At 45.8% G+C, this 15344-nt stretch overlaps 1 protein-coding gene across 1 annotated transcript in view; it reads right to left on the bottom strand.

The window, feature by feature from the left end:
- The window catches only part of T265_02425 (hypothetical protein), a gene marked incomplete at both ends in the record, with an annotated part of 82464 nt that overhangs the window by 22898 nt on the left and 44222 nt on the right, over positions 1-15344 (bottom strand). The window contains 3 exons of the mRNA XM_009166658.1: positions 1647-2056; positions 4939-5282; positions 12366-12436. Of these exons, the coding sequence (XP_009164922.1) occupies positions 1647-2056; positions 4939-5282; positions 12366-12436 (825 nt within the window). The remainder of the gene's footprint in view (positions 1-1646; positions 2057-4938; positions 5283-12365; positions 12437-15344) is intronic.

Consider the following 15344-nt stretch of genomic DNA (forward strand, 5'->3'; position numbering starts at 1 on the left):
ATACGCAGTCGTAAACCTCCGAGGCCGTAGGTGGTTCCACGTTCACCGTCCAGAGTTCTACTTCACCTCTGGGCTGTAGATGAGTGCACATGCGTGAAGATGAATGTAGATGAATCGCACATATACAAATAAACTCACACTATGGTTCATCATCACTGTCAGCTGTAACAACCGCATACTCATCGTACAGTGGTTGTAGCTGCCGCAGTTTGTTCACCGATGATTTGGGTCGTAGATAGCTGCGCACTGCAGGCGGGAGATGATAAATTGGTGAAAAAATCCGGCACTGTCAGTGGGCTGTCAAGTGGGGAGATTGGGAAGGGAGCCATGCATTGAAGACTTGGATGCACGACCGCCATTGAGGTCGCGACTTGGCAATGTCTGGCAATGTCTCTAACCATTGATGTGGATCGTCTCGGGGTCCCCATGCAGGAAGACGGCAATGACCAGCGCAGCTGGGTCTGCTGGTAATGGATTTCGCACAGACACGTTTAGCCATACTAGTTTCTTCAGTACCAGAAAACCCCAATTGCACAGAACCGATACGCAGCTCGAAAACCGCGTCTGTCATCATGCATCCGTTCGTCGACCGATTGCTCAGTCCGCAATGCGGTGCCAAGCTTTTTTCTCACGGTTTCCAAACTCGGCGTACACCCATCTCTCAAACTCATTATCCAACGTTTCGTATGGTTGAATATGCACAAAGACGAATTCTGTCCGAAGGAACTATCCATGAATATAGCATTCAAACTTGTCTCTAAAGGATGTATCGGTGTCTGCAATTGACCTTGCAATCGATTGCGACCTAACGGTTATCGTATCCAATGAACTTAATGAATTCAACGTGAATACACACGCCGTAATAAGCAACTTGTGAAAAGAAGTTGGAGAATAGCCGACCGCACAGATTTGATCACACACTATTTGGTGTAAAAACTGTCTCTCGATGACTTTTTTAAAGCTTGAATTCCTTCGGATTCAGTTACTGCGCTATCCTAGACCGAAACACGATGGAATACTGCAATAAAGAACAGTAAGCCTTGAATGTGAACTTTCTGCTGGTGGAGAGCGCAACCAAACGGGTGCTGACCAAAGTATAAACGATAACTCTGTAAAAAAATGAAAACCTCTCGAATGAAGAAGTATATTGGAAGTGCAGTACCAAAGGAAAATAGAGAATTCGTTAGTATGCTGAATTTTGAAGGTTGATTGCTGGGTCTCCATGAGAGCACGAAACTATTCGTTTTACACATGGAAACAGCGATCATCCTTTCCGACGAAGGCTATCCCTAGTGAGTGGTCTTTGTCCGAGAAGACTACCGTATATTAGACCAAAAGATATACTGACAGTTGAACACTGGTGAAGTTGACAAATTCGGCAAACGAGGAAGCTAGAGCAGCTGCTGCAAACATCTGGGAGTAGCTTTTCAAACCAAAAGACGAGTCACATGGAGGCATGAAACAAAACAAAACGAGTGGATAAATGGGTCGCCGCTGTCTGCAAAATATGTTCCGAGTATGGTAGGAACGGTTCTCTGGTGAGAAACTCATGAAACACACACAAGATACCGCATTTAGGCTATCGTATGCATTTCACGAAAGCCTCAAGGCACAAACTAAAGAAGAAAATACACGAAGGAACGTACCCGTTTGCGGATAGTCACGATTCGAGAGGAATTCACTGTCGTACCTCCACCAAATGTGACTTTTCTAGAACCTGCCGCAGAAGGAGGAGGAGAGTGGTCCCTCGAATACCTTCGTTGACGTGCTGTGACAGCCGAACTGACATTCGGATGAGATTCGGATACTGTTGATTGATTCTCGGCAGTTGCTGAATCAGCAGATTTTAGGCGCTCTGATGGAGATCCATTGATTAGGACAGAGGCCCCTGGTTTGTCTGAAGTGTCGTTCGGTGGTTCTGTTGCTTTTGGAGATTCCAGCAGACCAGTCGGTTTTTCCGGCACCCCATTCAGTTCGGATTGTTGACTCCCCGACAACATTCGATCTCGTTGTGTGTCACTAGACACAGCCTCTTTCGGCTTCAGAGGGGGAGAAGCTGCACAGTAAAAGACGGTCAAATAAATTGTTCAAGTTAGATCACGTGACATTTTTGGCTTCTCTCATGAGAATAGTTGAGGGACGGCCGAAATTAGGCTAAAAATATCATCAAACATCACCGGAAGAACATTCACCATCCAAAGGGAGAACATGTGGGAAAAAAATGAGCATTTCAAACAACCTCTGTGATGGAAGTCTTATGCGTTCCAGAACCCTTACTAGGAGTCAGTTTGCGATGAAAGATGGAACTCGTACTTCACAGCAAAAGAAAACATCTTCTTAAATCGGAACGTATTGAACCCTCGAATGATCACAATAAGCAGGTCAGTATGCGAAACTGTAGTTCGCAGCGGGAGCCACAGGAGAGAGATGCGGTGTTTGCTGGCACCTGTTCCATATTAAGAGTCGACAACTTGAAGTACCGCGCTGTCAATAACGTCAAAAACACAAACGAGATTGGCACTGACTGTATACATTCAGTGGAATATAAAGCTAGTTGTTGTTTTTTTTATCAGGATGTCCGCTGGATGTGAGAAACGAATGAAAGAACAAAAGCGAAGACGGAGACAGCAACGGATTTGAACACTTGTTCCTTCGGGGCTGAAAACGGTCAGGGGTCAATGGCATTTGAACAGAATGTATTCGCTTCTATAATGATACGAAATGCGACGGGGAAAACAGAAAGATGTAGGATTTGGGTATGGTTCAAGTAAACAAATAGCTGCCCCGTCGAAAGATGTGTATTCGGGTGAATGACAACTAGGTCAGCACATCCATCAACCGAAGGACATTTAGCACACGAACCCCAGTGACTTTGTTATGATAAGCGAACCGATTTGTAGACTATTCGGAGAAGTACTGCCCTTCATACTTCTTTCAGGGGAGTGAAACTAAGAGAAGCGAATCAGTGGTTCACGTTCTATCCTGATATTGATATGAAACACTCACGTTCACCGTTGCGCTTGGTTGGAGGCGTTGAACAACCCAGTAATCAGTAAGAGAGGATTCAATGTCACCTAATAACTACGTTGTAAGCTGTGTCGACACATCAAACATCCTCTCATTCGAACATCTTTTTCTTCTAACCATGGTCTGGTAAAACATTTGCGTGAGTGTGACGCTGTGGGCTACTTCTATCGGAGTTGTTGTGGATCAGACAGGCACGATCTTCGGACGCGACAGGTGTGCAATCCACCGCTGACTCCTGGGTGGCTCCTAGCTACTTTGATACCTGGGGCTTTTGTAAACTAAAGATCGCACGACGTGATTTTATTTGGTGGTTGAAATAATCGGAGTTTGGCTAGAATATGTGCGTCATTTGAACGGGTACTTGTGCGGACCCCAACTTAGGCAATAAACACAAGCTGTTACGACGGGATAGGGAAGGATTCCGTCCACCTGTCAGAAATAAGTGACAGATGAGAACTAGAACTTGGTAGGCGACGTATGCTCCCATAAAAAGATGCCATAACAAACGCCTCAAGAGCAGAAACAACTTTGTTGGTATTGCAAACCTCCAAAGGAGAGAAAAACCCTAGTAATGAAGAGTAGATAAACTTTGGTTTCCCGAACACGTAATCCCTCAATAAGAAGGACCGTAGTGGGAATAACCTTTGCGCTTAAATTACGGTTACTGAACACCTGTGGCCGTAGAAAATGGTTGGTGACACGAGCATTGCTGATGTACAACCAGGTAAAAGCAGCAAACTCTAGTCTACGGGAATTCACTACACTTCACTAGTCACCGGAACAGTGTAGTCAGGGTGCAGATTTTGTAAAATGAATGTAGATTAAATCACAAAAGATAGCTTCGGTTTCGTCGTTTAACTGGGTGGCACATGAGTTTATCATTTCGACGGTTGACGACCAGAACACAGGTCCAGCCCGTGGCAGTAGTATGTGTCTGTCACGAAGCGACAAGGAAGTTGAAAGACGGAACGCTCTGTTGTTAGTTAATAAAAAGGGATTTCAAAAATCCAGTAGCAAGTAATATCTCACAAAAGAAAGCATGCATCTGATTCAGACTAGTGAACCATCTACCCACCCGAAACCCCTCCATACACACACACTCTCACTAAGAAACGTACGTATTGAAGAGATATTTTGATGATCGGTGGACTAGAGAATTACCAGTAAAACAAAGCTTTCCAGATCTGATGTGACACTAGCCTTTTTGGAAACTAGAGGACAACATTTAAACCTACGGGTGACAACGTCATGGGAAAACAAGAACCGTGCCAAGGAGTTTGATGATCTGCTGGATGAAGCGGAAGCTGAAAGTTCGTTTAGCTTCAGCACCCTTCCGGTGCCTAGCTGCCATGCCACCCAAAGGAAGCACGAGGGCTGGGATACTGCCAGGTTGCCCAAGCCTAGGCAGGGGAAGTCGAGAGGCAGAGGTCGGGTTCGAACCACGGTCAATCAATTCGGGCTCTAACCACTTGGTCCATCTCGCCCCCAGAAGCTGGAAGGAAGATGAACGAATGGACGACGGACTGAAACAGCCAGTCTATTCTCGCTACAAAAGGGATTCATAGACAACCTTGTGGTACGCTGGCTAGCTGCTCCTCGATTCACAGTGTCCTCAAGAGGTTTACCACCAGTCCATCATTTTGGACGCAGGCTGTTTATTGCCTTTCGGAAAAGCTAGGTTGATCGAAAGGAATGCATGCGAGTCAACGAATGCTTCGAAGGAATGGGCATGACTTGGAAGTATGAAGACGGAATATAGTATAACAGAGATAAGCTATGCGTCTTACTGAACAGTACACTCAATTCGAACAGCATATGGGCTTCAAATACAATGGAGACGGAGTCTGTTGCAAAATTGTTCGCTGAATGGTAAGGTAGGATTTAAAACCGACATTGCATGTTCAAACGTACCACGCTTCAGTGTTTGATTGACGAACAGGGCATCTGGTTCACCGATGGGGAGAGGAGGACTTTTGCGCCAAGAAGGCACTACAGGGTCAGGATATGTTTTCTCAGTTGACTTGTTCACGTCATTTGGAGAAATAGGTTGGGTGCCAACACTGATATTAGCGGCTGCTTTGCTCTCTGTCACTACGTCACCGCTAGCGACCGCATTCAATGCCTGAGACTGCCGTTCTGCTAATCCAGAAGTGCTCTGGACGAGACTGACCGGTGGTTTCGCCTCCTCCTCCTCCTCCTCTCCTTCGTCTTTCACCTCAATGCTCCCCTCAGATTCTTCACTTTCCGAAGACTCACTTGAGAAGGGAGATGAGTACAAAGGAAAATAGTAGGTAGAGAACCGCACACAAGATACATAGCTAGCATAGGCAAATGAAACCAAAAAAAAAAACAAAAACAGAATGGCACAATTAGCGGAACACGTTACAAACAATCTGCAATCAAGTTTCATGTCCCAATTGGTGTACTTTTCCTGTCTGGTCGAACGGTGGACCACTACCAATGATGTGGTAGGTAGCAAACGGCGATAGGTAGCAACAGCAGCTGTAAGAGACTGTCCAAACAACACTGCTGCCTACCATATTCGCCCAGTCAATTTGGCCGAGTTTTTACTTAGTATATAAAGTTAGGAGGCAATAGGGTTTTCTGATCATCGCTCATTTACGACGATTACATTTATCGGGCGATAGCGCGTTCTGATTGGCCAGGAGTTGATTCATCAGGTTCGATAGGCTAAACTTAGGATCCCTTAGCCGAGAAGAAAGATCCCGGTACATCATAGCACTAAATTCGGAGACATACGGTATGAGTGCAACTACGTTCTGGTGGTTTGAATGCAAACATCTCATTACCAATCAAAAAGTCACCGCAAGTACATTTCTGCGAATCGAAGATGTGTGATAAGTCCAGGGACGGACTGAGGATTAGGTCAAGTGGAGGAAAGTAAAGCGAACTGGCTACGGGCTCGATGGTGCACTCTGGTTATTCAAAGTTCTACTTCCTGCAGAACGACCTCGTGGGGACGAAGCACATACCGAAGGATTGGATGAACTGGGTCAGATTACACAATAGCACTTGCGCTTGCTGCTATTTTTAAAAAAAATGGGAACACGTCCATTAACCGTTCGGATAGGTATGGACACCTGGACTGGAAATCTTTCCAAATTTTACTTCATTGTTTCATAAACGACAAAGTTATTTAAAGTGGAGATGGTAGATGGAACAGCTCGCAGGTGCACACTGAAGTGGGGGTTCAGTCTTTTCGTGGCGGTGCCAGTACTTTCAATCTTTCAGCATGCCTTCAAGAATACAGAGGGAAAGCGTGGAAATCTACACGCTTGTGGGAAGTCGCATTCATAGGAAAGGTGAAGCAAACGCAGGAATCCCAGAGGCCTAAACAGCTTTTGACAAATCGCTCTACTTTTGGTATCAAAATGGCATATCAGTAAGTCTCAAGAGAGGCTAAGTTGCGGGTTGCATTGTAGTACGGTTGCAAGACTTGGCTACTTCGGTCGGAGGGTAAATGACATTTCCGGGTCTCTGACCACCGATGTTTCGGGCTGAAACTAGCGAATTTGGAACAAGGTTATCAGGAGACTGGTCTTTGGCGAGGCACACACTCCTGTCGATCGATCAGCTCGGTCAACCACACATGCTCAACTTGGTACGCGTCAGAAGTTGGTGAACACATACGAACCCCATATTCACACATTCCTGGGAGTGTGAGAGTGTACGGTGAGCTCTCTAAAAGCTTTCCCACAAAAAGTGATGTCAACTCCGTTCACTCTTGTTCAATTTCATCATTGATGAAATGAAGCGAACGCTGGAAGGCCTTAAAAACCCCGGTGTACGAATTGTTGCTGGTGAGAAACTTGTCGATCTGGAGTACAAAGATAACACCGCCCTTATCTTTGAAAATCAAGGCGAAGCAGAAGTCGTGTTGAATAGACTGACCACCGTCATACTGTCTTTTAGCATGAGCCTTGCACCTTCAAAGTGCAAATTTATGCTTCAAAACGTGCATTTTCTGAAAATACCCCTTACAATTCAAGGGAAATCACTGGATGTTATGCACAATTTGACGTACTTTTTAATTGTAATAACTCTAACGGAAATACGTCTGATAAAGTCAGTACAAGAATATCAAAGGCTCGAATCACGTTTGCTAATTTGCGTCACTTGTGGCGCCAAAAAGGTATATCACTGGGTCTTAAGGGTCGCGTGAACCAGGTGACAGTGTTATGTATGCCGAAACACTATCTACCGAGATGGGTGTTGTTCTCTGTGCATCCTTCAGAATCACGCAAAAAGCAACGTGACCCGGCGGAAGGGCGTAAAAGAGACCAAGAAGAGGTTGAGTGTTGTCACCTTACAGGACAGAGTCCTCGTGATCCCCCCCTGTGCTTGGCTGGAGACACTCCGAGAAATGGCGGCTGATCGATGTCAGTGGCGTTCTGTCAGTCAGTTTCCAGATTGTCTGATTAAGCGCTTGGAGGTGTAGGCAACTCAGAATGCTTGACACAGGCGAGCACTAGATCTCCTCTCTCACCCAATCTTTTTTTAATCCTTTTACTCTAACAGTCAGTTGGCAAACTTTTTCAGCGCCGTTCCTACAAACCGACAACCATACCTGGCTGACACCGCCCAAAGCATAATCTAGAAATTGAACAATGACTTCTGAAACAAACCTGCCATCCCGAGGAAAAGACGTGATACACTATCCATAAGGTTGGTGAAAATTCGAATACTGTAGCAACTGAAACATGACGCGGCCTGGTGTAGCACATTCCGTTGGTTGGAAACATAATAAACGAGAGATTCAGCTAGGTCCTAGGTGGGTCTCTCGCAAATGAGGGCATTTCGTGAATACTAATACGGTTAACGGTAAAGTACAACTACTTATTTAGCAACTATAACTGAGAACGAAATCATCAAAAGACGGCATTCAGTAGGTCACTAGTCAAACACTTCTCGACGTACAGAGTCTACAAAACAAAAATGAATGGTTTCGTTTCGATTTCGGAGACCAAAATAACTGAAACCTGCGCAACCCATAATCAAGAGATTGCATGTGAAAAGAACAATCGAGTTAGAATACGGCGAACGAATTGGAACAAATTTGTGTGCCAAAGCGTTCAGTTTGTGGACACACGACAGTAATTAGTGTCGTGTAAAATCACAGCGGAACCATGATTGTGTACATAAATTCATTCATATGACGTTCAAATGGGGCAGGAAACCGTCGTACAAAAGAGGAATGAAACAGCCAGATCAATAATGATCACCTGCCAACGGAAATATGACATACAAGAGATTGATTTTCAGGTGTTACTTTTGTTTTATCATCCTTAACGGTCAAAAAACATGTTTCTTTGTTGCGCCCGGAGGGGGTGGGCACCCTGGGCTACAGAAAGTATCGTCAGACACCCATTATTTAATCGGGTTTTAGTTGGGGAGTGCTCCAAACAGCCAAAGCCGTCCGGATTTAACTGCACAACGCGATTATCTGTACACAGAAAACAGCCCGTCCACAAGCTCGGACTACCCTGGCCAAATCCAAGGAATTTTCTGCCAGGCAAACCACAGCAGGCCGAATAACAGCTTGCCTAGGGTAGAGCCGTATGTATACTCCCGGCTAGAGACCTGCAGACCACGGTCGTGTGAAATCGACAAAACTTCCCAAAAATTGTCTCCTTGTCTTTCTACTCAACCGACCTCGGATCCTAGTCACTTGGCCAGACGAAGCTTTCGTGTCAAAAGTGTCAAGACGTTGCCCAGCAAAAAATCTACCGACTGTCACCAAACTCTTTCGAAAACGAGTCAAAGGATAGTTTCGTCATCTGCTATCTATAGAGATTAGTCGTACGCAATCTCTTTAAAGACGGTATCACATTCTTCACATTCTTCTTCAGGTGTACTCCTCCTCTGAAGAGCCCTTCTCCCTGCAAGTCAGTTTGGATGTCCTCTCCGGAACGAAACAGTTGTAGATTTAGATGCGAACTGGAGTACTAATACCAACACAACCGGCAGGCGGGGCTGTCCAAATACTAACAACAAACTGAAACCAAAAGGTTGCGCGGACTCGAAAAGACGTAAGCAAACGACTGGTTGATGGAGCCCATTTGAAATTGTCCCTGGTCGTCAGTTAAACCGTATCGCGTCGACCAATCATTAGACGTAACTGTTCTTCTACAGCATTGTATTCAGAACACAGTGCTCCCGATAAGAATTCATTCGGTAGCCGGGATCAATTTGTGGTGATCGGCGACAAACACTTCACAAATCTCTAACGTTCCTCAAGTTTGCAACTTTCACAGTACGCCACGAATAGTAAGTCAGTAGTGAGATTAATTCATACTGAGATTGGATATAATGACAGTCACCCTTCAAATTAACTTTCAGCCTTCAACATGGCTGATGGGAGCAACGAGATGGAAATACAACCAATCTGTGTCGGACGGGTTACATGAGGTGATGATGGGTCACATGGAAATCCAATCTGTCCCCCATGAAGCATTGCTCCCTCTCAGCGACATACAGATGGGTTTTCACAGCGAGAAAACACAACCTAACTGGTAGTGTTTACATTTAGTTGGAAGGATAATGGTGAGCCATTAAATAAGTCCTGCCCACAGACGTTAAAACCACCTGTCCGATTTCTTGGAACAGTGAACTGACATTCATGAGGGCAAAAGCCTAAGAGGGGTCTGCGGAAGAGAAAGGATTTGCACTCCGTTGCAGTGTGATCAGAGGAGAAAAAGGAAGAAAAATTACGGAGATCAACCAGAGGCGAACTTAACTTGGGCATTGGCAAAACGCTGATGAGGTGAGCATCTATGCACACCTGAATCCTAATAGCGATCGGGTAGAAGACGCAGTCTCAAAATCAAGAGTGAACTAAATGACAGAAGGGCAAGTGGGAACGATCAAAGCTCGGAGCCACGTTGTACACGGAATGATAGTCAGCAACAATCGAGAGGTAAGGTAAACGCTGCGCAGGGGAGGTTCTTGTAAAAAAAAATCACTATCACAAAGAGTACAATGAAACTATTTCGAAGGCAACTGCGTCGTCTACTTGCGCGCGACATTCTTGTAAAAAGTTCGAACAACATTGAACTATTGGATGGCGCACTGGTGCCTTTGCGGATGAATTTGTGAGCCGTGTGTCATCCCCCCACCTTAGTTTGATTCGCGATTACCAGAATTTGTTTCAGACATTGCCACTGGCTTAGAATGCTCACGCATATTTTGACAACCAGAGGCAGTCAGCGCAAAGCTGAGTTGGCACAGTATTGCCATTTAAAGTGATGTACGATGACCTCAAAAAGCAGTGTGCCTTTATACCAATAATGGCTGCTTCATCAAATAACTGATTTCATGTCGTCAAGGGTAACGTGACAATGAACACAGTCCAAAGAATGCACAGACTAGCAAGCAATCATAGTTTTGGGTGGGCGAGGGTGTCATGTGGATGCTGGCAGTCCCACTACGCGCCAGTCCACTACTGTTGGCAGTGGCACAACATTGGGCACATCAATCGAAGACAGCATCTAAAAGTGTCAAAATCCACGCGAAAACATTTCGGTGCGTAAGAGGGAGCGGTATGCGCAGCACATCTACACCAGGGGGGGGGGGGTGAACTTGTTGCTGTGTGTAGCACATCCACAAACGGCAGAACGAACGACCAAAGAAACAAACAAACAGCCATCAACTGTTCGGATTATTCCGCGTGGGTCACCAAGCCGCTTCACTACCGACACCCGCCTTTTGTTTCGCATCTTGGCACAAGAGGCAAAACACTATGATCCCGCTCTTCATGGGTCAACAGCGTGTGCGCAAGCGTTTGTGTGTATCTGTGCACGCATAATTCAACGCATTGATCGTTCCAAAAGGTTTGTTGTTGAATTTTGTTCTAACAGAAGCAACAGACTGTTTTGATAGGGCGATTTTGAGCAAAGAAAGAGTATGGTCCGTAAGCAAGGTTACACTGATGGGGGGGGAACTGTCGGACGATTCTAGGCCGTCACGTGGCGAAAAGCAAATAACATGGGTGAATGTAGGCCACCTCCTGTCTCTGAGCCAGTTCGGCAAAAGTTTGCGGTATTGTGCCGTATGTTCAAGGGAAGTGCACCAACCTGAGCATACCAAATGATATTTGTGACAGATACCCAACAAAGATCGAGTAAATTGCATGGCCAGTCCAACCATGATGGTTTTTCGAATGAATACCCTTCACCGTGACACGATGGGCGTCTCAGTCCTGGCTACAAGCTGCAAGGAGACAGACCGAGCGTAAACTGGGGGGGGGGTTAACCGTTGCTTCACCGCAGTTGTTGAATAATACTTTCCTGTGAGACCTTAACAGATTTGAGTAACATGTGCAGGGCGATAACGAAGCGGCTGAGCGTCGGTGTGCTGTACCATCGAGAATAGGGCTTGTGTGAATCTACATACACTTGGCTGCGGATGCTACCGGTTGGGAATCAATCTCAACTCGTTTCAGCAGATCAGTATGTCTAACCAGCAAGGGGATGACGATTTCCAACAGTACTAGCGCTGAACGGCAGTGGAAAAAGACAGAATGCAGCAACTAATTGGAACCATAAGTCGGCGTCCGCAGACAAACCGGGAGAAACCAAAAAACGGAGGAGAGTAGAAACAAAGAAACAAGAGTGCAGCAGCAGAAAATAATCGTACATTCTTTTAGTGCTTATCCATAGTAATAGGTGGGCCGGCCTTACCCTAGACAACGAAGCCAAAGAATGAAATCAACTAAGGGCAGGGAAACTATTCAGGAGCGAGACCTGCTAGGCTCTCGCCAAACTTAAAACGAAATAATGGACATAATTGGAATTTATCTAGTTTAATTCATTCCCCGCCAGTAAAGCGAAGGTCTCTCGACTGAAGTGGGGCTGTGCGGGTGGGGCGGACACGAAAGAGAGCACAGTGATAAGTTGGAAACGCTATGCAATCCACCGACTGCTTTAACAGAAAGAAGGATAGCTGATGCACAGAAGTTGGAAGCAAAATGACGAAAGCTTGTGAAAAGCAACCAGATTAATTTTCACGTAGACAGCTACGAGTAAATTTCGAGTAGCCATCGAAACACAAAGCACACTTTACAAGTGTAATTGCGTTCACGTGGTAATTCGTGGGAAAGTTTGCCGAAACTGCTACTGAAAAGCTGACGAAAAAAGTAGTTGCATTGGGGAGAGTGTATCGCGTGATTCTTACGGTCGAAGTGAATCAGCTGATTTGATGCGACCACAAAAACCGTTAAACGCATTTTCATGCGTGACGGTTGGCACATATCGTTGGTTCAGTCGTGAAAAAAGAGAACAAAAAGAACCATAAGAAGTAGATGAACAAAATAAACTCACTCAGAAGGAAGAGGTGTAGCTGGTTCCGTTTGAACTGGTACTACTGGAGCCACCGGGGCGGGAGGAGCCCTCTGTTTGAATGAAATCACAGTGGAGAGATTAAAACCAAACAGGCGACAATGAGTGCCTAACATACTGAAGGACTGAACAGTGATTAGTGAAAGCGATCAACATAGTGAATAGGATGGGTTGCAAACAGCCTGTAGACGTTGGAGCCTCATATCTGAGAGGGCTGTTGGCTATTCCCTGGCGCATTGGTTTCGAAGTCGAGTTAATCCTATCTGATCATTTGTGGTGAAAGTGATCAAGTACGCCCGAACGCGATCAAAATCTCCCCAAAAACGTTCAATGAGCAACGGACAAAGTAAGCAGTGTGGAGTGATTGAGTGGGCGTAAAACGTAAACGGCCAACAATGGCCGCTCTGGTAGTTTAAGGGCTTCCATCGGTTCCTTGTTGTCCGAGAAATATTGTTCTAAAATCTTGAAGCTAGAATCAAAGTGTTGCACTAAATCTTATGGGAGAGTAAGCTACTGCTGTAAGGCTCTGCTTAGGTTCATTATATTCAGTGGTGTCCGGCGGGGCTGCCTCCTTCCCCGTTTGACCTTGAATATGTTGTAGATATCAGATGAATTGCTACAAGCTTCGGATGCCTGGACATGAAGTTCGCCCAAAAACACGACGTAGTTCCATATAAAAATTGTCGGCAAAACTAAATAACCCAAACACTTTATGTGCTTTGCACCTGCAGATGGTAAAGCACTGCAACAAAGCTGCTTTGGGTCAGATTCGTACGAAGTGCTTGGAGCTGGACGAGTCCGTTTCATCGACTAGGGAATCCCGGCAGTCCAAATGGAATGACAGGAGGCCAAGTCAACTTTCGGATAAGGTTTGCGAAGGTAACTTTTTATGAACTGACTATTTGTGCGGCGCCAATGTGACATCAGTTTGTTTGCCAAGCCCAGAGACTACATGTCCCCATGTCACCTGGTTTGTGAACTTGGCCTCTGAAGACACAAAACACCAAGATGCTGACCGTGCTTGATTATCTGTATGTTAGGCGGGATTCCGCACCGATACTACTCGCAATTAGGCGCAGCTACGATCAAGAGGCGTGTCCCGCATCAAGGTGAGTTCTGGTTGGTCGAAAGTCTGGACGCAGCAGCCAATCATGATTCAGTAATCATCGAATGCCAGTTGCCAATGGCGCGTGCGGAAGGCGCCAAATTTCCAAGAGGTTGCCGCCGCATTTACTTTATTAACGACGCGCTTTTCGCCTGGTTTTCGGTTTAATACACCTTTGGTGGCTGTTTTGACGGCAACGCTGACTTGGATGGTTAAGATCGAGCACTAAGCTGAGAAAATACCATTATTAAACGATGCCTCTGAGACGTCTGGTAGGAACATTGGGTCAGTGATGCTGAAATCCACCAATTAGTTTTCAAACGAAACAACTGAGGCTCGACACATGAAGCTTCACAGGGAGTTGATGTCTACGATGACAACATGTCCCGGAAAACAAACAATAGGGAACGAGTTTGCGATGCACTTACTTCAGGGTCGATCTGCAAAGCAATCAATCACCTGCCGAAATATTCGGCAACAAACCGACTGACGATGAATCGGTGGTAGATCATTTCGGAGTACAGAGAAGAAAATGCAGAAGCTAGCACAGTAATGATTTAGTGTGATAGTCCTCCACTTTTCACAAGGCAGTAGCTACCGGGAAACTTGACGACACTAGCAATGGTTGACCACATCGCCATTCAGTGAACAACAGGCGCAAACGTTCACACGTTTGCAACTGGAGATTCGAATGTAATTCGGCGCCTGCAGAGCAGGTAGTGATCGTTATCCCGTTCGACTGAAACATCCTTTCAGTGCATAGCTGCCACGTCACCCGAAGGAAACACGAGGGCTGAGGTACTGCCAGGTTGCCCAGTCGACATGCAGGTTGAGGTCGAACAACGGACATTCTGGTTGTTAAATTTGCGCTTTAACTACAGAGCCATCTCAAGCTTGAAGTACAGCTTTCGGGGAACCAATGGGTCTGATCTAAGTTTCTCATACAGTTTACGTCCCAACAAGGAGACACATGCATTGCATTCTAAGAATCCTGAAGTTCATAATATGAATGTACCTAAAACACCGGATATCCGAACATCGAAATAGTTGCCTACCTACTGCCCGCGATCTTATCATCCTTAATAAGTCTGTAAACTATGGATGGAATGGTGGAATTTAGTTCTTCGGCCACAAACAGCGATCCAAGAGTATGTTGGAGAAAGACGGCCAAGTAAGTTCATTGATATTGAAGAGATCATCATCATAGTCCTTATCAGCTGTAATAACCGCGTACTTGTCGTACAGTGGTTGTAGCTGCCAGAGTTTCGTTAACTGATGATTCGGGGGATAGTGAGGAGATAGTAAGACCCGACAACTGAAAAGCTTCTACAAGGGAGAGAATCACTGAATGCTTGACTGAAACATGCCACTAACGACAGTCACACCTCACTCTGGTGTTCTGGGGGCTGTAACAACCGTATTTTCTGAACCTTCCAAGCTAGCGTTGTCGTCAACGGTGCTCAACGTGTATTATTGCCAATAACCAGGTGAAAAAACATGTAAGGCGCATCTTTTATAAGGTGCATGTGGGTACAATATCCTGGAGATTTAGACGCCTTCCGGACGCGCCACTGGCAACTGCTAATCGGCGGATACTGGATCACGGTTGGTTGTTGTATCCAGACTTTCGGCCAATCAGAACTCGGCAAGGGGCCCCGTCTCTTGGCCAGTTGCGTGCGGGACAGGTTTGCTGAACGTAGCAGCGCCTAAGTGCGAGGGGCAGGGACAGCGGCGCGGAATTCCGCCTAACAGAGGCGGTCATCGAGACGTGACTGACTCTACTGGTCAATGGTTTCACATTTCAATGATCGGCTTGCGGGAGCATTTGGCCCATATATGGCTATGGAAAGAAAAAC

The sequence above is a fragment of the Opisthorchis viverrini genome (assembly GCF_000715545.1).
Source record: "Opisthorchis viverrini unplaced genomic scaffold opera_v5_29, whole genome shotgun sequence".
Classification (NCBI taxonomy): Eukaryota; Metazoa; Platyhelminthes; class Trematoda; order Opisthorchiida; family Opisthorchiidae; genus Opisthorchis; species Opisthorchis viverrini.